The 25,114-nt window shown below is 40.9% G+C and overlaps 1 protein-coding gene across 3 annotated transcripts in view; it reads left to right on the plus strand.

The window, feature by feature from the left end:
• sgcd (sarcoglycan, delta (dystrophin-associated glycoprotein)) overlaps positions 1 to 24,909 on the plus strand; it is a 134,018-nt gene extending 109,109 nt beyond the window's left edge. For all 3 annotated transcript variants that reach the window (XM_086057854.1, XM_086057855.1, XM_086057856.1), the window contains 3 exons: positions 11,735 to 11,807; positions 17,225 to 17,348; positions 21,796 to 24,909. In XM_086057854.1, coding sequence (XP_085913980.1) covers positions 11,735 to 11,807; positions 17,225 to 17,348; positions 21,796 to 21,981 — 383 coding nt within the window. In that variant the 3' untranslated portion in view covers positions 21,982 to 24,909. The remainder of the gene's footprint in view (positions 1 to 11,734; positions 11,808 to 17,224; positions 17,349 to 21,795) is intronic.
• The last annotated feature ends 205 nt before the right edge of the window (positions 24,910 to 25,114 follow it).

The raw sequence follows: 25,114 nt of genomic DNA on the forward strand, positions 1-25,114 counted from the left end.
ATTAGCACACTAGCACTTTATCAAAAAGGGTACAACATAATTTATTGTAAATGACTTTGGAGACCCCCAAGCTACGGCTATCGCGGACTCCAGTTTGAGAACCCGTCATAGACGGTCCCGAGCCGTCTTAATCCCCCTCCCCGCGTCAAATATGATGAAGCATCCATCAAGAGGGAGGAGGCGAGCGCACTTAGTACAAATGTCATTACGGCATCCGGCACGGAGGCATCATCAGTGACAGTGGCGATGCCGGCGCATCGTTACTGATGGATCTCCAAGGTGACTTTCAAAGTCGCGTGCGCGTGGCTGGGGAAGAGAAGAGAGCATTAGGAAGGTAACCGGGTGGAGTCTGGGATGGTTGAGCGGCACCAGATGTCCTTTGATAGTCTAAAAATAGGGCAGCATGGTAGGGTAGTGGTTAGCAATTCTCCCTGGTAGTCAGGAGATCCGGGTTTGAATCTCAATTGATGCATCCCTGTGTGGAGTTTTTCCCGGTTACTCAAATACTGCAACTTAGCTTTAGAGCGCTACGTTGTCTGCTGGGAGTGCGTGCGACAGTGTGAGAAAGGAGAAAAGAAATAGCTGCTTTAGAGCGCCTCGTTGTTTTGAAGGCTTGCCCTCATCGCTGCTTGTTTGTTATGAATGCAAACTCTGTGTACCTCGGCCCCATCTAATTGCCACCATATTTGTTTTTTCTGTAAACATTGTACGACTTGCTCCTCATTTGCGACTGCGCTCGCCATATGAACACACGAGTAAATGACGATTTGTTGTATTTGTAACTCCAAGCAATTTAGCTGTCCTGAGAATCATGTTTACAGAATTGTAGTCATTAATGGGATCGACACAAGAGCCGTATTAAAAAAAGAAAAAAAGGGAAAAAAAGTCTGCCTTTGCAAAAGATTGAGTTCTAAGGTAACGCATTCATGGATGAAATAAGCTTTTGTGTGTGATCTGAAATCAAAAGTGCTTTGTTACACAGAAACAAATTACTGTTCTAATTATAGCCTGTGTGTTTTTGTTGTGTGACCAGCCCCCGTTTACCCGCCGTCCGAGCGGTGTGTTGCTTTTGAAATACATCATGAAAATGACTCAATGCGCAAAGGATAATTACTGCTGCCGTGTCGCACTTCAGTATCTGCACCTCTGGTCAATTTTTTTCCCTTGAGATTTATTTATTAACACATTTGTTTTGCACACAATTGCAAACAGCGCCATGGGATTTCAATCAGGTTTGGTAATTATATCCAACCAGGGTTAACCTGGCGGATACTGCTGTTGATTAATGCCGCATGTGCACAATAAATGACATTTTTATTTGCCAAGATAATTTTTGGGGAATGTCGCAGTAATTATTAAGGATGTAATGATATCCAAACATCACAATATGATATTATCACAATATGAAGGTCACAATATAATAATTATAACGATATTGTGGAAAAAAAAAGCTTGCTCAAACAAACAAAAAAGCACAATATTGTGCTTTTGTACATAACAGCAATGCATATAAACAACATACCATCTCTAACAACACTTAATATTGAGGCACTTACTTGCTAATGCACGCACACATTGAGTTCCTCCACATATACTTGGTTCACAAGCATTAGCGTAGATTTTAAACATAGAAGGGCAAAAACATCCCTTCTGAAAATTAAACTACACTTTAAAAAAAACTAGCCACCAGAGGGTGCTAGAAATGCACAAATGGAAATCAACCTGACTTTTTTAACAGATGTGCTGCTTTTAATATCGTGACATGACAACGACGATATTGTGGCAGTTTTAATATCGCAATATCACCCTAGTAATTAAATTATATTAGATATTTAAACCCAAATGAAATGTTGAATGCTAAAATATAAATTTTCAGGGTTTTACCTGACTCAAAACCCGATGAAATGCGGATTTTTCCTGGTGGTTTTATCCAATTTAGACAATCGTGATATATTGGCTCAGTAATGTGTCCTGAAAATTGGAAAAATTCAGCCCCTGGAAACAGTTTTACAGAGCAACATTACATTTGGCAGGCAGGTCCAACTCACTTACAAAAAAATCTCTAGAACCCAGGTTGTAAAATGCACAAGAGGTCGACTAACTTATTTCAGCTGTGACTCCTAAAAATTACCTGAGTTGCCTTCTCTGGAACATTTGAAAAATTCAACTGCCAGAGATAGTTTTGCTGAGAAAAATCTAATTTGGCAGGCAGGTCTGGCTTGAGTAGACGTACAAAAAAGTCTCAAGAACCAAAGGCGTAAGGTGCACAGCCATTTTAGTTTTAGAATAATTATCTCACAAATCTACAAATCATTTCGATTGCAACCAAATTTGAATAATGCATATAAGATAAAAAAAAAAAAAAGGAACCTAGATTGTGTAAAAGTTGAGTTAAAATCCGCATTAAAGTTCGTTAGTATGATAGGTGGTCTAATAAATGAATTATGTAACCGTACACTGTATTTTCTCCGTGTTGAACCCTGTCCATCCATCCACTCACCCACCGATCACTTTCACCATCACGAGCACTACCACACTCATTGAAAAACATGGCCTGCTTCTCTTTGAGCAAACGTGTCCCATTTAGTCATCTCAACTTTGGTCGCGGCGTCTCCTCCGGCTCTCTTTGACCCGCCCTAATGAGACAATGGCCCCGGCCAGCGCCACATATTTCATGCTAATGTATAATTCCGACGAAAGCTCCAGTAACCCATCCTCGAGGACTCGTGCGGTTCATCAGCTAGCCACCGAGCCCGACCGTCAGCTTCATCCTCGCTGGGGTGAAGACGAAATGCAGCGTTCATCATTCGCGAGAGAGTGCGAACAGGCGCTAAACAATACTTTCAAAAGTGTATTTTAATGAGTATAAGTGTGCTGTTATAAGTTGAAGTTTTAATGTGTGGCAAAGGTGAACTATTATAACTAGGTGTGTCAGGCGATTTTTATTCGTAATTAATCACATTACTTCAATAGTTACGCAATAGCAAATTTTATATCTGCTCTAAATGTACAATAAAATGTATTTAAAAAAATCTGTTTTCATACTCTTGTTAAAAAAAAAATAACTAATAGAAATATGGCTGCATCTTTTAGTCATTGATACAGTAATTTCATAATAATTCATAAAATTTAGTTAAAATTAAAAAGATGTACTGTACTGTAAAACGAGTGTGATATTGATTTGTGTTGAGGTCATTTTTCTGCCACTAGAGGGCATAATTGCATTTGTAAGACGTTGGTGGCAGCTCAGTGCCATTTTTCTTTTCATATTAACAGCTATCTAATCTTTAACATGAAGTAACTTGTAAAATACAATTTGACCCCAGTCTCCACAAATATATGCATTATTATTACATTTAATATTGCTAAATTTTGACGCGGGCGTGTCTGCTGCGTTGCAACTGGAATTCCCCCAGTACAGGCTTTCCAAGTAAGGGGCGGTCATTTATTGTGCGTTTAAAAAAAATAATAGCGTTAAAGGTACTTGAAATCAACTAAAAATTAACACACTAATTTTGACACCCCTAATTATAACCAGTGTTTTGATATATGGTCAGTCTATAGCTTGAAATGTTCCGTATTGCAGGTGGGTATGGAATGTTTCCCTCACAATAAATGGGGTTCACTATCAAGGCGAAGGAAGAATATAGAGGATAGTCGCCAAACTTTTTGCAAAAAGTGCTGAGTGAGGAGTAGCGAGAAAATTCGTAGCCATACATCCTTCCATGCTGTGGCTCCCCTCACAGATTGATGTCATTTTTTTTCTCCATGGCAAGTGGAAGAGGGTAGAGCTGAGGGCCAGATGGATGCCGCCAATTTCCCCTCCATTGGGCCACCTGCTGCCTTTTCAGCTCGGGGGGTGGAGTAGAATTTGGCATGCATAACCTGGCTTCCGGCTAATGGCACCAAACCCGTTAAGAAAAGCCTCATTCCGGGGGTGGTGAAACACAGAGATGTCGTTTCCAGACGTATTCCAATATTTCATCCCTGAAATGGGGACGCTGATGACGAAATACTTTTCGCCGACGATGCGCTTTTCGCCGACGCCTTTCCCTTCGGACCGATTGACATAACGACATCGTTTAGCGGCTGATGGTTAGACTACGGCGTGTTAATTCCTCAGCCAAACGCTGCCGTTTTGTCGTCTTTTATTCACAGTTGAAATAGACATCTTTGCACTTTTTCTCGCTTTTCTTTTATGCCTGACAATCGCTTGCTTGATTCATCTTCAAACAACCACGAAGCTTGCGATTTGATTGCTTATGTTTTGATCTTAATGTTTACATATGTATTTATATTTTTTTATAAACTTGGGTGGCAAACCACACGCTGCATCACCAAATCTAATAGATATTCCGGTCATTCGGCGCACATTCGATGTTCAGTATTTGAATGTACAACTATTCTACAAATATATTCATCAGTGGTTGTCGGATTCCAGTTGGCAAATCTAAAGCAGAAGGCAATCATGATTATTTTTACCCAACGTCCCCCACCCAATTTTTTTACGGTCTTCTGCCCGACACAGCACATTAATAATCTTGGATGATGAACCCAATGCTGCTTCACCAAGTGTACAGACATTATCTGATCCTGTGTTTGCGCTTGCAAATTTCCATTAGCCAGAGATGTCACGTCTTCTTGCAGCAGCTGCGCTTTGAACATAATTTCTTGCAGATCGAGACAGAAATAGCACATTGCTGGCTGACTCTTTTTTTTTTCTTCCTTTTTTTTTGTCAGCATGTTTATATATGGTTGATGCCAAGACTAGTTAAAAAAGAAATAAGACGGATAAAACAGCGGCTGACGTTTTGGGGTAAACCTTGCAGAGTTGCCCTGACAACTCTTAAATGGCGTAAGGATTTACGGCACAACGGGCTTTAAAAAAAAAAAAAAACGATGTGTAAGAAGGAAATCTTTTGACAGCCCGGGCAATGGAGCTTAGAGGTGGGTAGATGTGATCTTAATGGTCCGAGAAATGTCTTCCACAGGAACATTTTTGGAGGGAACAGATGGTTGGTCAGGTTATCAATCTACGAGCAAAATACATGATTCGGCCATCTGGACTTGAACCATTCAAGTGGTTCATTGACAATGTTTTTTTATTTTATTTTTTAAAGATATTGCTTGGAGTGTAATATATCGTCGCTGCTATGTAAAAAAACACTTTCTTTCTTTCTTTCTTTTTTTTTTTTAATTTTTTTAAATATTTTTGGTTTTAGGATGAAACTGAATGCAGACATTCCAAAAACCTAAAAATATAATAAAAAAATGGGGGGAAATTAGTGTTTTTCCCATAGCAGTGATGATATACTAATTTATTACATCATTTCAAATGTCACGAAAATAGTTGTATGCTGAAATAATGATTTTCTTGTCTCTACTTATTCATAAATGTACAGGAAGTTATTGAGGAATAAGACAATAATAAATGATGAATAATACACAACTAATAATAGATCATAATAATAGACAAATCCATCCAATGGTTATTCAGCTCGGCCAATGCAAATTCAGTTCACTCAGTTGTTTGTAACAATTGATTTTCTCCATAATAGTGTGGCCTCAACTCTGCACCACAAATGGCCCCGCCATGGATCAACAAAACCACTTCAATTTGAGTATTAATGTTTATGAATCTTGGGGGATATTTTTCATGTTTGCACCCACCCCCGTTTTTCCACCTAAGCTCTATCCACATCACTTTCTGCATGCTTCATGAGATTCTGATTTATCCTGATAGTGTGACTGAGTGAGAAGCAACCAGAATGAAAAAGAATGCATGAAGGTGGGTGGAAATAAAAGTTGGGGGATAAAAAAGACTGATGAAATTGAAGATCAACAATGCGGTGTGTGATGAGTGATGGTGAGGATAAGAGGAAGATGAAAAGATAACACAAGCATCATCAAGCGCGGTCACATTTTTGGAAAACCTTCCGATGAAATCATCTGCCGTTAAAGCGGCGTCCCGTTTTGGCCGGCGGAAGCGGAAATTAGACGGCGAGATGGCTTTTATCGATTGTCGCGTGGGTAGGGAAAGGCTCCCGGTACGCGTTTACGAGAGGAAGACGAGGGAAGAGGAAGCCGAGGCGTAAACGCGGCTCGTCTACATTGATCGCCGGCGGCTGAGGCACAGATGACGACTGATTGCACCCGAGGTTAAAGCTTGAATGGCTTAAGTGACACCATCCACGTTTTTTTTTTTAGTCTCAATTGGTATGATTGGGATGTGTGTGTACTTTTTGCAATGTGACAAGAGTTCCTTGAAATGAGTCGATCGGAACAAAGAACTTCATGTATTTGTCTTTGTTCCTTCCCGTCTTTATTGTCACATAACACCCACTAACCCTAGAGTGTGTGTGTGGGTGTGGTCTTGTTATGGGGCTCACCCGTCCATGTGGGGACATTTTGCTGGGCCCCACAAATTTAGACCTCTTTTTGAGGGTCAAGACTAGGTTTTAGAGTTTAGGTTTGAATTGGGTTATAGTGAGGTTAGGTTAAGGAATAGGGGTAGGCAATCATTTTTGATGGTTGAGGTTAGGGGAAGGGGCTAGGAAATGCATTATGTCAATGAGACGGCCCCACAAAGATAGTAAAACAAAACGGTGTGTGTGTGTGTGTGGAGGGGGATGGGGTATAATATCACATCATGGGGACCATTTTCTGGGTTTTTACTATCATTGTGGGGACCATGTGTTCTTGTGGGGACATTTTGGTGGTCCCCATGCGTCCAAACCTCTTTAAGGCAATCATTTTTGATGGCCGGGGTTAGGGTAAGGGTCAAGGAAATGCATTATGTCAATGAGATGTCCCCACTAGACATGTAAACCCAACTGTGTGTGTGTGTGTGGGGGGGGGGGGGGGGGTGCGGGCGTGCGGGCAAGCAGGCGTGCGGGGGTGCGTGCGTGCGTGTGTTACAAGACAGATGACAAAGAATATTTTAAACGTGCGTGGGTTTGTTATGGAGCAGACCCGTCTAATAAGTTCCTTTCCCAAACTATTTCATGAATGTTATTTTTGCACCAAGACAGACTGAATTTGAATAAGTTTAAAAACACACACACACGCACACACATTGCTAATCAGCGTGCACGCGCCCCTTTCAATTCGACGGCCCCGCCAGGCCCCATTTTGCAGAGGGGTTATCAAACGTCCCACTCGCTATCATTCTTTCCAATTAGAGACTCTGTTGCTTTATATAGCAGAAATGCCTATATGTATTTTATATACAATACAGAGCAGCAACCTCTGAATCTAGTTGTAAAACAATCCTTGGATTAAGTGACTTTCTCAAGGAAGTGAGTATTTTTCATTTTTTCCCATTGTCCCACGAGGCAGTTAAAATTGAGCCATGTAAATTCTGCCTAGCAACAGGTGGCACAATAAAATGACATCGCATATTCAGTCGTAGTTTGGCATTCACTCACCTATTTGCTGTTTTTGTGCCCGTCTAAAATGAAAATCTTGCTGTCAGCGACTGAGATGAGCTACATTTAGTTAGGCCAGAGAAAAGGTGCTTGCCACCATCTTGTGGTATGCAAAGGCAATTATGAACCGTGTGCCAACCACTGTATTCCATAACGCTACTCCACTGCAGTGGTTGCTGCCTCAATGTGTTGGTTGTTTTGAATGAAATACTGTAGAGGGAGGGGGAGGAAAACAAAAAGAGGGAGGGAGAACTTGTCGACAAGAAACAAGAAAGTGTTCTTACGAGACATATTTTCATTTGACTTCACAGTCGCTGTCAACGCAGTTGTTGCCGAGTGATGATACGAGCGAGGATAAAATATTTGTATTCGTCGCCAGCGCGGCACGAATCACTCCGCTCTTTTGTGTTTGTACAAACCACTTCAAGGTGAAGCCTTAAAATAATCAGCAACATTTGATGCTGCAATTTGGGCTCAGTTCCATATTTGTTCCAAATGGCTGCTTCAAACCAAAATGGCTGACTTCCTGTTCAATTTCACACATGGGTCTTTGAGACTTTCTCGAGCGTCCTGCTAAGATGAACATGACATCTCAATTGCTTGTTCATGGGTGAAATTAGTATCAGGGTCTGATTTATTTATTTTTAACTTTCCAAGTAAAGCCACAGAGTGAATTTCCAAGTACTGTATTTCCAGAGATGGGAAAAGGACTGACATTCTCTACTTGAGTAAAAGTACAATTACTTGTGTAAAAATCCACTTTGGCAAAAGTAAAAATACTCACTCAAATAATTACTCAAAAGTTTAAAAAAAAAGTACAGGCTCTGAAATGTACTTGACGAGTAGAAGTAAAAAGTATTTTAATCGTTTTCATGCATTTAAAAAAAAAAGTAACGACATTGTTTTGAAAATGTATCAAGTAAAAAGTACAGATACTCATGTTAAAATGTAAGAGATAAAAGTAACAAGTAGTCTAAAAAATAAATACTCAGGAAAGTACAAAGTACTGAAAAGAATTACTCAAGTAGAGTACTTCCCATCTCTGTATATTTCCAGACATGTTAAGGCTCCCAAAAGGGTAAAGAGGAAAGTGGCAAAGCCCCTCAGCAGGGTGTGTTGAGCATTTATTAGCAAAGGTCTCGGGGCCTCACCTCCGGGCTGACTGCAATACTAAAAACGGAAGACTATTAAGAAATATGGCGCACGGAAAACCGAGCGAGCAAACTAGGGAATGAGATGAGAATAGTTGAGAGTGGAAAGCGTGAATCCAAAACTTTAATCATCAAAGAAGAAGTGGATTTATCACCACGAGAATTTAGTGTGGTTTAATAGGAAAAGGATTGAAAACATTATTTCCCCTCAAACTCCTGTTTCAGTGCCAGAGTTGTTAGCCTTGACATCCACTAGCCAAAGGCCGAGTAGCATTAGCCCAGCGCTAGTTTTTTCTTTCTTTTTTTTCATGCTGCATGGATTTTTATACAAGCATCGAGTTTGACATACTGGCAAAATCGTATCGCTTGCCGTGACAAATGCTAGTCAGAAGCTGAGCCGCACTGTGATTGTTTACAGCGAGTACAAATGTGGTTATTGTGTAACCGCCACATCCACAATCACTAGATATATTCCTGTAGGGGATTTTTTTCTCTCTCTCTCCATGCTGCGTTTCATCATCGCTGAGCTACTTCGGGCCAGAACTGATGATGTTTGGCTGCCCTACAAATACACAAACACACACACATATATATGCATTCATTGTTAATAGCATCATTCATTCTCCTCACCTGACCCCGGAACGCGTGGGCGCAAGCATGTAATCAAGAAATCGCTTCACAGGCGGCAGATTTTTGTTGGCGGGGAAAATGCGGGCGGGATAGAAATAAAAACCGGCGGCGGCCAAACACTTAGACGGCGTAAACGTGTCAATAATGCTTGACATTTAATGCAGGTAAACACCCTCCATCAACGTCCAAGCACAGTGCTAATGCTGACAAGATGATATTTTGGGGCAAGTTTTTTTTTATTATTTTAACTCAGCCAGAGCAAAAAAGCTTAAGGAAAGCCAAGCGACTTTCAAGTTCTGTTCTACTTTCAAAACCATTCTTGGCCATAGGAAATAATGTCAATGTAATTATTTGTTCCAATGTTGCCATCGTTAGTCCTTCCGTAAGTGTATAGGCCATGTTTTAATTGTCATGACACTTATATAATACTTCAGGGCTGGACTGGCCATCTGGCATTCAAGGCAGATGCCCGGTGGGCCTGTGTCCGTTGGGGCTGATTTGGTGCTATTTCAATGATTATTTTCCTCCATATTACCCCGAGAGACCGGCACACAATTTAGAATATAGAGATCAAACTGAACTACGTGGTAGCCAAGGGCGGTCAGGAATCGGGCTGGGCCAGCTAGCCTAAGTCAAAATGCCAGTCCAGTCCTGAATAACTTTATAGCAAAAATGAAATAAAGTAAAACTACTCAACCTGGTTGACTTCAGAGTTCGTGAGCTGACAAACAAGCTAAATGCTCACGTCGTTTGTCAAGTAGTGAATTCACCAAAGGCCCTCCTGCAACAGAGCAGACAGGATGTTCTGGAGCGACTGCTTGATGATGAAATGCGGACGTGCGCTGCTCGATCAACAACTTGTTTATTGGCTAAATGAATGTCGGCTGTAACTGTGCCCAAAACAAAACATCCAGTGTGAGTTACAAGAAGTGTAGACTTATTGTGTGCATAGCAGCACTGCCACCTACTGTAGTGCATGGGCAATTACTCTTTATTCTACTATAATAAAAAATAAAAATAAAAAAAAGTTACCTGGAGAGTCACAGAAGGACTGTTTTAGCATGAACTGCAAAAAAAAAAAAAACTGAAGTCTTTCGACTCTAGTGAGTGAGTTGACAAATTAATGACATCAGCAATTTGGCTATCGTCACCTTAGGTCGACTATAAGAAATGTTTTGAAATTATTTTTTGAAATTGGTTGTTTGTCTATACGTGTCCTGTGATTGGCTGACAACCAGCCAGCTGGGATAGGCTCCAACTTACCCGTGAATAAAAAAAATTAAAAAAATCTTGTTGTGAGCAAAATACTGCCGTTATGCGTCAAACTGTCATGTTCAGACATGCGGAAGAAAAAAGCGTATTTTGTTCTTTTTGCTCCCTTCGAAAACAACAACAACAGCACTTAAAATGTGAGTGCAGCTTTTACAAGCCCCTCTTTCTTTTTTCGCCAGCCGCCACCGTCTGTTTCTTCACGCTCGCCTGCGCGCTTAATGCCCACATTACGAAAAGTACAACACTTGTTGCCTTTTTACGTGAATTGCCGCGCTGATGAAAGTCCTTCGTAAGTGACAAAAATGATCGTTAGCAAGCGCGTGTGTGTGTGTACGTTCTGATAACGTTTCATCAGCTCCGCAACCATCTGTTGGAATAAAAAGCATAGGGATGCTTTTATTGTGTCTCTAAAAAGCAGCACTGAATACAAAGCACTACTTTTGGTTGACAGGTTGCGCGGGGTGAGATGAAAGCTTACGCGGATGTTAGATTTTTTATTTTTCATTTTCAACGCAGCTTAAGCGACCAAAAAGACTTGAATGTGTTCCTTTTATGCAGCTGCACTTCAGCTAAATGTTAAACTTGTTTTATTCATATAATACCATACACCTGAGTATATATGTGAATTATTTCTGGGTTTTTATCAACTTTGCAAGTGGAGCAAGTGGGTGTATACAAAGCAGACAAGCAGTGAGGCAGAAAGCTTAAAACGGAGATTTAACAATTGAGTCATTACAACTGCTTTGGATTGTTTGTTTAAGAATTACTCCGTTTTGCATTTGAGCAACTTTGTGAGTAGTGAGAGTGGGTGTGTGCAATGTCAGAAAAACCTGTCCAACTGATAATAATGCTAAATTGACATTAGTTGCAGGTGTTGAATTATTTTTGCATTTGATCAGCTTGACAAGCAGGAGTACGTGCAAGGCAGGCAAACGATGAAAAAGAAAGTTGAGTACAAACTGATAACAGTTCTCAAATATGTTGGCATTTTTATCAACTTTGCGAGTAGAGCAGGTCGGTATATGTGCAACGCATGCAAGCAGTGATGAAGAAAATTGATTACAAACCGATATGGATCAATAAGATGAGGAAGAAAAAATATTGTGTGAACCTGAAGAGATACACATTTTTTTACTTGTGAAGCTAAAATGCTAATGCTAATGCTAACACCATGTGGCCAGATTTTTTTTCCCCCTCTTTGATTGACACATTTTTAGATTACAGCTGTTTCCCATTTTGTTTGTTTTCTTCCAGGCGCCCAGGGAGCCGTGTTCAGCAAGTCGGTGGAGACGCCACACGTCCGGGCCGAGCCCTTCAAGGAGCTGCGGTGAGTTATTGTGAAAAGGAAAAAAAAGTCCCACTTCCAACACGTACACACACGTCAGTTAAGGATGTGGCGACATCGCACCTGTGTTTGAGATGGAGTACATCAGCTTTAATGAGCGGAGGCAGGCGTGTGTCTGATGTTTGTGAACGTTGCGTAGGCCGCTGTCACATATCTGATGTCAGTCGCTCGCGGTTCTAAAGAAAGTTTGCATAAGGATGGAATAGAATTAATCAAGGAAATTAGAATCGATACCCAGCCTTACTAAAATTACCTTTTGAGAAACAAAATGACAAAATGTAGAAGATTTGGTACAGAAGGAACATGTAGCATGTTAATTTAAAATACATTAAAAAAAAACATCCATCCATCCATCCATTTTCTGTACCGCTTGTCCTCACAAGGGTCGCAGGAATTGCTGGAGCCTATCCCAGCTGGCTTCGGGCAGTAGGCGGGGTACACCCTGTACTGGTTGCCAGCCAATCGCAGGGCACACAGAGACGAACAACCATACTCACAATCACACCTATGGACAATTTGGAGTGTCCAATTCACCTGCCATGCATGTTTTTGGAATGCGGGAGGAAACCGGAGTACCCGGAGAAAACCCACGCAAGCCCGCAAGCACGGTTACCATTCTTATTCTGTTTTAATTATTTTTAGTAAATAACAATGTCGCATTACTGGTGAGCTATTTTTAGAAAAGACCCAATGGCTACCCATGCTGTCTTTCGAGCTAACTAGTACCCGCTGGTACTATTATTTATTTATTTATTTATTTATTTATTTATTTATTTATTTATTTTTACACCTTTTTTTTTAGGACAATGCACATTAATCAGAGCAAAAGAGGCATGCCTGTATTTTTCGTCTTGCTCACAACTGCTCACCCCTCCCCTCTCTGCTTGCCAAGAAGGAGGAAAAAAAGTTAATTGGTGGCATCTTGTTTATTCATCGCTGCAAGCAGCCAATCAGATTGTGCGCTGCTTAGAAGTCGGCCCGTGCCTATTGAAGTTGTCTATCGGTATGAAAGTTCAGCTGTGCCCTACTATTGATTGGAAACCAGTCCAGGGTGTCACCCGCTCGCTCCTCTTGCCCCAGAAGTCAACTGTGCCCTGTCAGAACGCTGAGATCAAAGTCCTTTGGAGCATTTCCTGTGTGTCCTAAAGGCAACTTGTGTGCGGCGGGCTCAGCTTGTTTGGGTGGCTCGTACTTTGTATAACAAAAGGTGCGCTTCAATCCGTGTCAGGCCTTTGATGCGAATTTGAAAAGTAGGCGAGCGCGAAACGAGCTGGAACATGAAGAGCAGCGTGCGGCGGGGAAAGGATGGCGCAGAGTGACGAGTGCGTGAGTGTAGGAGGCACAAGACCGAGATGAGACAAAAGATGAAAGTCGGGAAAGAGTGGCGAGGGTTTTAGCTTTTGTTGCCTTTTTGCCATCCAGGAAACGCGAGCGTGAGGGGAATAACAACGGGGGAACTTCTTGATGACGAAGATCTTATTAATATGATTTCACTGTGTCAGAGAACTTTGCAGCGCCGCCTCATCAGGTCCAAGGAGGCGGTTGGTTAGATTAAGTCAAGACGCTGAACCGTTGCGGATATAGGGCCCCTCTTCTCTCGCCAAAAGTCAACTTAGCCGCTAAATGGATGAATGGTTGGAAACCGAACAGGAAAGATATGAGAACAATTGTTGGTCCACATTCAGTAATGTAAATGCAAATATTCTGCGGGACTTGTCATTGTCATCATATCAGTCTTGAAGGTACATTCCGAGATCCCGTTCACGAGGCTCTCCTATTAAACTTACACGGAGATATCTCTCGGAGCTGTCACTTTTCTAAGCGACGCATCCGTCTGCGTGTGTCCTTGCATCACGGCAACGACTTTGTGCCAAAATAAAATGGCGGCGTGGGCGCGCTCTGATGGATGTCAATCCCGAGCTCAAGATAAAAAGCAATATTTATGAGGCAATAAGGCGCAAAGTGACGAGGGGGGTGGCGGGCAAGAGGCAATAAAAGAAAGTAGGGAGGTTTTTTTATGCTGTGTTTTGTTTGGCGTGGCACGGACTTTGATAGACTTACTCCAACCTGTGATGATGATCGTCCCTGGAGTCCGGCCTTATGGACGGGCGATTTATCGTCCACAGCCTTCAACGAAACTTAAGGACGCTCAAAGTGAAACTCCGACAAGGCTTCAAAGTCGTCAAGTGCACTTTTAGACTTCAATTACAACACAGTGCAACCTCCGCAATCTGTTCTCAATGTACCCTGTATGGATGTAACTCTTTTGCCGCAAAGAACGTTTATTGACGTACAGTACACTAAAATCCCAATGACTGATCCCGATAACGTTAATTGACGTCAACTACGGTTTTTTTTTTCTCAAACTGCAGTGTGACGTCTTGTGCAGTGCTACTTTGTGAATGACTAGCTATGGCCAGCAGATGGCAGCATTGCATCTCTCTTCAATAGGCTCCCCGGGTATCAAATGATATGAAAACATGGCGGATCTTAGGAAATAGAACATTTTCAAGGATATTAAATCAAATTCCCAGAGTGTCACTAAATAAAAAATATTACTGTCAAAATGCAGAAAATTTATCTTTTCTCCTTATTTTATCCATTTTCGCTTGCTTATCTTTTTTCAAATGGTGATTACTAAAGAACGAAATAAGGTAGAAACATACTTTTTTCTAATGAAAGAAATCGTTCTTGTTTATTCACAGCACACAATATTCAATAAAAGTTTGCCTTGAAAGACAAGTGAAAATACTCGTAATCGGCTGGCATTGTCAGGGTTGTTTTTTGGATAACGTTTGGCAGGAAAATTGTTTTTTAAGACAACATGCGTCGGTATTAGCAAAGCAGCCCCAAATCATGATATCCTTTTTGGTGGACCGAGTTTTATGACACTAAGGGGCACATTTATCTCCTACTGTATATTCCCTGATAGTTGTGAGATTTCATTGTATTCCGCACATATTCAAGCGCCCTGTGTCGGTGTGGGTACCAGATGGTGCTGATGACGTCAGTACAGCAGCGCTACTTAAATGCACGACTCGGATTTTATTTCATTTAATGTATTTATTTTAATGCATAAGTCAGATGTGCACATCACTTTGCTTTGGTTTCTGTTTTAGCTGTTCTCAAATCACAATACATCACAAAAACAGTCTTAGTCATAATAGGAACACTTAAGCAATCGAAACTGACAATATTTGTCACATCTCAGCAAATTAATTTGAGTGTATAGCTTTTAGATTATTAACTCATTCACTGCCATCAACGACTATAGGCTATTTCTATTAGTTTTACATTTTTTCCCACTTTTGTAGTATGAAAACCTAGAAAAAAAAGTATTGTACATTTAGAACAGATATAAAATGTGATTAGTCATGAGTTAACTATTGAAGTCATGCGATTAATTACAATTAAAAAATGTAATCGTCTGACGCCTCAAAATTTTTAATGATATTTTTAAACTCAAGATTAATCACAAATGTTATATCTGTTCTAAATGTACAATACCTTTTTTTCTAGGTTTTTATACTCTTGTTAACAAAAGTGGGAAAAAATGTGAAACTAGTTCAAACTAATTTTTGACGTCTATAGCCGTCAATGGCAGTGAATGAGTTAATATTTCTTTAACTGTTTGCTTTTAAGTCCTATTTTATCTACATTATTTTCAATTTATTTATTTTTATGTTATTTCACTTATAATTAATTCAATCGATTTCAATATTTATTAAATCTTAAAGTATCCTGCTTATATATTCTTAGATTTATTTAAGTTTTTACAATTTCAGTCAATACATTTTGTTATTTAAATGACATCCTTAATATTTTCTTTATCCAATGTTGAGACGTCAACCAGATAATTTCCAGCCAATCCTGTAGCATGACGTCATCGGTACGCGGCCCCGATGCGATCTGGCAGCCCGATCACACCTGATACCGACACTGGGTGCAGCAAAGCAGCTGTTACCACAATACTGTCACTTACGAGTTCTGCCTAGTCTGCCTCACATTTTTGTTGTTGTTGACATATATTAATACACTGTTAACATTGTTGATTACAGATAAAGGCCCCCCCCCCCACTAGTTCATGGATCTTAATAAAACAGGCCTGCCAATTAGCATTCCGCGCTGCTTTTCCAAATTAAAATCTAATCGCATAACCTCTGCCCTCATCTAGGTCCCATTAATTACAATGATTAATTAAAAAGCACACAGAAAACACACACGCACGGCGGTTTGATTTTCAGTTCAATTCCTTTACCAAGGATGTCTCTCTCACTCGCTCGCTGTGTGATGCAAGCGCGTCCTTCCCGTCACCCCCGCACTCGCATCCACATCATCTATTAGCATTCACGCTAGCCCACGCCAAAGAAAACAAAACAAAAAACGATTAGCAGAGTTCAGAAATGTTGCAAACGCGGACGACACTTTAATCTCACACTACACGCAAAACGAGAAGAAATTGATCGCGTTGTACGTTGGTGCCGTGAATACCGAAGAGTTTCAAAGCAAATGGTCAGAAATGCACTGCTCACACAAAAGTTAAGGCTACTGAGCTTTTCAGTGCAATCTCAGGACATCCTCGGAAATGCATCGCTTGATTCATGGCTCAAATGACCTGTTGTGAATTTTGCCATTCAGCGTCTTGTTAAAGAAGAGCAAGTTCAATATTGAGTTCAGCTTTATTTTTCAAGGTTTTACTTATTACTAATTTACGGTATCATCAACCTATACTTATACGTCCGACCTCGTTCCTTTACGCATGAAAACGTTCCCTTGTTTCCTCGCTGTTCCAATCTCATTTCCCCTCAGCGATCGATAAGCTTTCATCATCCTTTCAACACTTCATATCTGCAACTTGAATCTAAGGTTAATAACTTTTAGACGCAGCACGCGGGACCGTACTGGGACGCACGCGGCAAAAGAAAAAGCGGAAATGATTGGACGTCTCTGACATGATAAGAATTTGCCGCCTCCTTGCATCCTTTTCCCTCTCTTGTCTGTTTTGCATCCTCCGCCCTTGGTCGCGTCGTCCTCCGAGGCCGACGGGAACACTTTGGACTTATAAATATATAAGCGCAGGAGCAAATCACAGGTTAAATGGCAATCTGGGCCGCTCTGTCGCGCGGCTGATTGCTTTCCTTGGGCTTTTGTGAACGCGGCCGAGCGGACAAAGAACCTCGGCGAAGAACTGAGCACCCTCTGCATTACCAAGCTCTCTGCACAAGCCTAAAGGTGAACAAAGAGGAGGTGGGAGCCCAAGAAGAAATTATATGAAGCTTCGCTAAAACATCAATAAAATCTATTGATGTCTATTTGTCCACTATTTGGGGAAAGTCTCCATACATACATTTTCTAACTGAAAAACGATGACTGACATTGGATTGTGTTTTCTCCTCCAGGCTGGAGTCGCCCACCCGCTCCCTGCTCATGGAGGCCCCCAAAGGCATCCAGATCCTCGCCGAGGCCGGGGACATCAAAGCCATCTGCAGGAACGAGCTGCGACTGGAGTCCAAAGACGGAGAGGTACCCTACAGTATATTAGCACAACCAATAGGGAGCCATAACGGTCGTATCGGAATCTGAACCGGGTTTATTGGCCAATTATGTAAAAACATACCCCCAAAAATGATGTCATCTTTCCCCACTGAAATGAATGGCAATGCTATCAAACCATCAATAAAAACTTTGTAATAACATACTTAAAGAGAGAATTAAAGTGGAAGTCAACCTTAAACATTTCTTGACAATAATATGTTATATGTGACCTCACTAGTCTAAACATAACGTTTTGTGGAATATGAGTTCTGAAGCAAAATCCAGCCGTTTTTATCCATCTTAGGGGGCGGCCATTTTGCCACTTGCTGTCGACTGAAGATTACATCACAGTTGCTCAGGGCTCAGGCAATGACCAATCACAGCTCACCTGTTTTCTGAAGCTGTGCTGTGATTGGTTGTTACCTGAGCAACATCGATGTTATCTTCAGTCGACAGCAAGTGGCAAAATGGCCGCTTTCTAATATTGATAAAAACTGGTGGATTTTGCTGCTACTCATATTCCACCAACACAATATTAACCAGAATACCAAATTTAGACTGGTTGGGCTGCATAGAACATGTTATTGTCAACAACAAAAAAATATGTTCACTTGTCCTTTAAACATTTTAGGCATCTTGATTCATTCAGTGCAACTCCTTTTGGTGTCATTACTTGCTCCACCAAGGGGCGGTATAATGCAATCATAAAGACAAACGAAGAAGAGTTTCACACCTACTGCTATATATATATAGTCCCACAGGAGGCCGCATATATATATATATATATTCGGTATTATAGCAAATGTACACAAACAATATTTAGTATTTAGTCCGATTTCTTTTTTTCTTTTTTTCTTTTTTTTTCTTTTTCTTTATACACTAAATACAGCCCAAAATTTGAGTCTACAACGTTTAGTTTAGGTGTGAGAGCCCAGATGAACTTTCCGATTTCTAATTGGAACAAACAAAGTGCCAAGGTCACCTTCCTCCACATCCTCTTCGCTCATACCAGCAGCAGCAGGTCTTAATGTATACAACTAACTTTTTTAAGACTTTTTATTGGCGGCCCCTCCCCTCCCCCCATTAATCCTCCTCGGCTGATGTGAAACAGATCTGACACCACGCCACTGCCGCAGAGCCAGGGAGGGAAATCCTTTTATCAGCGTCGGCTGATGTGCGGAACGGATCGGCGTGGAAGATGAGTGAGCGGGAAAAATGTACATGAAGCACAGAGTTGGAGACAGAAAGAGGACAGAGGGAGGACGTCAGACAAAAAGGAAGGAAGATTGGGACTCGTGATTAATTACTTAAAAAATGATGATTGCGTAATACGCCGTACGTAGCACATTTTTCAACATCAACCCATTAAGGACAAAAGGAAATTAAGAAATGGGATCATTTGTCATTTTTGGGGGGCTGTGTAGTCAAAAGTATTGGGACAGAGAGGCAGGTTCTACCCTGGACTGGTCGCCCGTCAGTCGCAGGGCACCGAGACATGAGACGATGCTATGCTGTTGTTAACGCATTAGTAAAAACTAGGGGTGTCAAAATTAGTGCATTAATTTTCAGTTAATTTAAAGTACCTTTAACGCCACTAATTTTTTATTATTATTTTATTGATTAATGACCGCCCATTACTTGGAAAGCTGGGGGAATTCCAGTCGCAACGAATTTAGCAGTAATAAATGTAATAATAATGCACATATTTGTGTAAACTGGGGTCAAGTTGTATTTTACAATTATAAAATGTGCAGAATTTCACAAGTTACTTCATGTTAAAGATTAAATACCTCTTAATATGAAAAGAAAAATGCACTGAGCTGTCACCAACGTCTTACAAATGCAATTATGCCATCTAGTGGCAGAAAAATGACCTCAACACAAATCAACTCGTTTTATACAGTACAGTACATTTTATAAATTATTTTGAAATTACTGGATCAATGACTAAGAGATGCAGCCATATTTCTATTAGTTTAACCCCCCCCCCCCCCACACACACACACACTTTTATGTTAAAAGTATGAAACTTAGGAAAAAAATATTTTATTGTACATTTAGAACAGATATAAAATTTGCGTTGAATCATGAGCTAACTATTGAAGTCATGTGATTAATTACAATAAAAAATTGTAATCACCTGACACCCCTAATAAAAACTTTAAACTACCAGCGTTGAGATTGAGTACTAATGATGCCTGCTTTTGTGTGATTTTTATTGTCAATGAAAATCGAGGCAGCGTTTGAGCAACAGCGTTGTTGTTCGCTGTCTCGCTCGATGATTTGTATGCATTAGCTTCCATGTTACTTAAAAACACCTTCCACCTCCAGCACCTTGCACAAAATTGGATCGCTTCTCCAGGGAGTGCATCCACGCTGAAAGCTTGCATCCAGGCGTCGTATGACTCCCTTTTAGCGGCGCTTTTGCAGGAAGCATTTTGTCAGAATTACGACCTTCCGCCATTCACTGATTGGCTCACGGCTCCGCGCGGCGACCTCCGCCTCACTCCGTCTCTCGTGGCTCGACCGTTTGTCAGGAGGAGGAGGTCGCGCGACATTTCCGAGGCGTCGCGGGTCATCCGGCGCCGCTCCGAGGCGGCATTTTACCTTTTAATGGGCATCAGGAGCAGACCCTTAGTCATCTTTTTTCTTGTCACGAACGAGGTGCGAGTCCCACAGGAGGCCGCAATCGATGTTGGCTCGGAGCGAGTGGAAATGGGAAGAATTGGATGTGATGCAAACATACACATAATGTCATGCAGACATCTTATTTTCTCTTTCTCTTGGGATATATTTTCTTTTTCTTTAATGTCACAAACGCGATATACTACATTTTTTGTTTCATGAGACAATACATTCTCTTTTATGTACATAAACAAATATTTACATGAAAATAAATTGCAACTTGTTTCATATGAAAGGAAATTGCAACTTACATTCACGCAACAGCTTCTTTAGCCAGCAAGCTGGTCGAGAGATTCAGCCGCGTCTTTGCGGGGGCCAACAAAAAGCAAGTGAGCAGCGGGGGCGGCCGGAAGCAGACTTTGCTTGGAGAGCAATTACAGTAGACCGAGGAGACATTGGCTGAAGTAACAATCAAGAAGCTTAACAGAAAGAATGTGAAGAAAAGGCCAGGTGAAATGTGAACTGAGGTTCAAAGGAGGAAGGAGGTGTTTTCATTTTCTTTCTTTAAAAAAAAAAAGTTATTCCTTTAAGTGACTTTATCTGCTTCGCCTACGTGTCAATCCAATCTGCCATTTTCCAAGACCAACACAAAGTCCCAATGCTTTGCAAATATTTAGACTTCACAAACTGTACAAAATGGATAACAAGTCCAGAGGTCACTTAAATTGAAAGAGTCCGCGTTAAAGGTGCATTGAGCCGTTTAAGAAGGTAATATTAAAGCTTAAATGCCCAGATGGGTACAAAGAGCCCTAACTTTTTTACTCTGACTGCACCTATCAGCTTTTATCTTCCCTTTATAGTAGAGTGTGCGGACGCGCACACTCCACAGTTTCTTTGGGAAAGGGAGGGGCGGTGTTTTTCTTACCTCATTTGAAGTCATGTTTGCGTTTGTTAGATCGTGCACGTACTCACACGCGCACCATGAACGAGCCTGACACAGATGCCGCAGTTGCGCTTTGGGCCAGAGGTGGCAGTCGTGAGTAAAAAACAAAAAAAGAAAAAGTGACAAACTGCACAAAGATCCTTTAAGGCACAACAGGATGCTGGATGATCTCTGAGACAAGTAGGCAGCTGGCTCACATTCAGGTATAAAAATAACTTGTTGAAAATGATAGAACGTCGAAAGCAAAAAAAATATTAAAAGAGTCAGCATTAAAGCATATTAGGAAGCTGGATTCTCTCTGAGACAAAATGGGCGGCTAGCTACAATTTGGGTATAAAATCAAGTGATTTCAGTTTCTGTTGTTCAAAGTGGCAGAATGTGAAGTGTGTAAATTTGTCAATAATCCACATTAAAGCACATCACGATACTGTATTCTCTGTAAGACATGATATGTAGCCGGCTCAATGTTGTTGTTAAAAAGGGTAAATTCCTCTTTCCTGTCCAACATGGTAGAACTTGGAGGGTGAACTGACATTTTGAAAGAGTCTCCATTAAAGCATGCCATGGTTGTGGTTCTAATTGAGGTATGAAACAGATGGTTTTTCTTTGAAACTCCTCATTCAAAATGCTGGGGTGTTAGAAGCACACTGTAATCGAAAGAGTCCACATTAAAGCACTTCATGATGTTGGATGCCCTCTGAGACAAATGGGCGGCTGGCTCAAATTTGAGTATGGAGGATTCAGGTTAAAAATCCTCACCCACTTAATGAAATGGAAGGAAAGCATGACATGGAAAGTTCAAAGACCTTCTGGTAAGCTCTTTGCAACAGAGTTTTCTGATTTTTAGGTTGTTGTTTTTTTCTCCAGATCTCCCTGGACGCCCGTCGAATCCGCCTGATGCGCCTCCCGGAGGGTAAGGCGTCCACCAGCGCCTCGTCGTCCGGCAACAGGCAGACGGTCTACGAGGTTTGCGTTTGCCCCAACGGGAGACTTTTCCTCTCCCAGGCCGGCACCGGCTCCACCTGCCAAATCAGCAACAACGTCTGCCTCTAGGACTACCGAGCACGACATTACGAGAGACATCGGACTCACGGAGTCTCACGCGGAACAGTCCCTCGGGCTGATCTTTGAGGCCCTGATCCGTATTTTTCTAAATAAGTGGGAAAACAAAGCCTCTGGATCGCTGTATTTATTACGTCATATTCTGTCGCTTTCTACGTAAGGGAATTCAATCTGCTAGACTGAGACTCTTTTTTTAATGTGTATTGATCCGGACGAAGTCGCACCATTGGGAATAACGAAGAGGAATAATTGCTTTGAAATGGCGTGACCCAAAACTGCCATACACACGTTTTATCACATGAACACAGAAAGTTGAGAAACACGGATTGAATGCCAGAACCACTCGGGTGATCACCGAGCCCCGCCCACTCTCCCGTCACTCATATCCTCGCTTTGGAATTGTTTTAATTTACTTGCAAGGATTTACTGGATCATGAGGCGTTCAACAAATGCATTAAACTGCCACCCTAATGTAAATCTTTGCTAAATGCTGAAATGTAATTTTTGTTATCCATGAATTTTCAAATTTAAAAATGATTCAAATGGAAAAAGCAGAAAGTGTCAGCATTAAAGCACTTCATGATGCTGGATGCTCTCTCAGCCAAAAATAGGTGCCTGGCTCAAGTTTGGGGACAAAAGATTCCTGGTCCAAAAAGTCGAATGTCACAAGTGCCCTGAAATTGAAATAGTCCGCATTAAAGCATATGATGACAGATGCTCCTCAAGATGGTGGGTAATTCAGGTTGATGTTCCTGTTCAAAATGTTGGAAAATGGAGAACGTGCTGAAATTTTGAAAGAGCCCGCATTAAAGCAGGTCATGATTCTTAGACGTTCTCTCAGTCAAATAGGCGGCAATCTCAAATTTTGTGATATAAAGGTTCACCCAGTTAGAAATTACTTATTTTTCAGCAAGGTAGAACTATGAGAGTCCACTAAAATTATGAAAGAATCTGAATTAAAATACCTCATGATTCCAGACGTACAGCACTATGCAATAAATAGGTGGCCGGCTCAAATTTGGGTATAAAAGATTTCTCTTCAAAACTGTGATCATAAGACTGACATTTTTTTAGAGCCAACATAAAGCATGTCATGACAATGGATGGAATTTGCTATATTCATTTTGAAAATCCTCCTTCTTGTTCAAATGGCAACATGTCAAAAGCACACTGAACTCGAAAGAGTTCGTATTAAAGCATCCCATGACATTGGATGAGCGCTATTACATGGTGGCTGGTTAAAATGTTTTGCTTTTTGCTTAAAATATTATAATTCTTAATTTCTGTTCAATGTGGTACAGCAGAATGTGGAGACTAGAGTGCAGATTTTTTTGAAAATGTCTACATTAAAGCATGTTATGACACTAAATCTCATAAACAAATAAACATCTGGCCCACATTTGGTTATAAAGTAGGTGAATTGACTTGAAATTCCTCAACCTTGACACGGTAAAACAGATTTTTTTTTAGGTAAATAGGTCGCAGACTTGGATAAATAGGTTGCAGACTCAAATTTAGGCATGAATTCTGGTAATATCAAGTTCCTAATTCTTGTTCAAAATGGTGGAATTTCAAAAGTGCAATAAAATCAAGAGTCTGCATTAAAGTACTCCATGACGCTGGATAGTCTATGAGACAAATAGGTGAATTAATTCATTCACTCTTCATTCCAACACACCAAGAGCACCCCAAAAAATTTGGGGGGAAAGAGTCCGCATTAAAGCGTGACAGATTGGTCTAATTCATTTTTTAAGCCCTGTACAGTATTATAAATACATTGTTGGCTTGTCCAGCGTGGGTCACTCCTACTTGGAAAAAGCAAACTCACATATGTGTTCCTCATCCGATCACAATTTTTTTTAATATTTATTAAACATTAATAGGAAAATGACAAAAGAAAGGCTGAAAGCCTGAGGAATTTCGATCCCATGTGGAGCGTGCCCAGTGAATGTTCCGGCGAATTACAAAGCTACGGGCGACACTCGGGCTGGCTGCAAACAACATTTCTGACAAAAAAAAATGTAATTGACTTGACTGTGAAATCAGCATCTATTGTGCCAAAATGTTTTTTTGTGCCACAATCCCTGCTCCCGAGGGCTCATTTTATGGATATTGTTTGGACTGCGATCCCCTCGTTCGACAGCTGTGCTCACCCCTTCTTGTTTCTTGCACATTTTGTTCGAGGAGGAAGTGCGCCTGTGCCTTACACTTGTGGCAAGAAGAAGCACATCATCATCATCATCATCATCACAACATGGCCTCCATTTTCCTGCCTTTTTCTCCCATCCGAATGCAAAGACCATCAGGAATTCATCATGTCCCAAAATCAGAAATGTGCACCTCATTTTTTACCATATTTCCTCAAATAATAACTACTTGAGCAAATAAACCCAGGGAATAAGGGGAGGCAGGGAGGGAGGGACTTAACAGCTGTTACGGCTTGCCGCATTCAGATAAGTAGATGGTGACAAATGCTTTCATCTAAAAGGGGAGTGAATTGAGTAAATACATGGCCACTATTTGAGGAAATTAGGTATTTTAATATTTCAGCGTGTTTTTTGTTTATTTGAAAGCGTGTAATCAAATGTGTTGTTTTGATTTGAATTGTTTACACGGTTAATCACAATTGTGTGTGTGTGCATGTGAGTGTGTTTGTATGGGCGCGGCCTGAGGTCTTTGCATTCCTCCCTAAAAAAAAAAGTGTGTTGAGTGTTAAATGTGTGCTACTTTGATTTTTGACCTTTTGTTTGAGTTTTTCTGCCCAAACACAAACGAAGACAGAAAAAGGAAAGGACTCTTGAATTCAAATTTTGGATTTCATCCGGCTTGTTTCTTCGGTCCAAAACTTGACATCCACTGACTTTTTTTTTTTTTAATGGTGCCAAAATAAAAGGCATTATTCAGAGTGGCCGCACTCTTCATTGGAGTTGTGTCTTTATTTGTTTACCAAAACATCGTAAGTGACCCCGAATGCATCGCACGAGTGCCATAAACGGAATCGAAGAGGAGTCGAAATGTTCACTACCCTCTAAAAAAAGTCACTGCAAATGCATGAATGCTGTTTTCCCCCCTGCAGTCAATCCCATTCCGTTGTTGTTTTTCTTCTTCCTTCGTTGTTAACAAT

The sequence above is a fragment of the Leptonotus elevatus genome, chromosome 16 (assembly GCF_054856555.1).
Source record: "Leptonotus elevatus isolate MCC_2025b chromosome 16, RoL_Lele_1.0, whole genome shotgun sequence".
Lineage (NCBI taxonomy): Eukaryota > Metazoa > Chordata > Actinopteri > Syngnathiformes > Syngnathidae > Leptonotus > Leptonotus elevatus.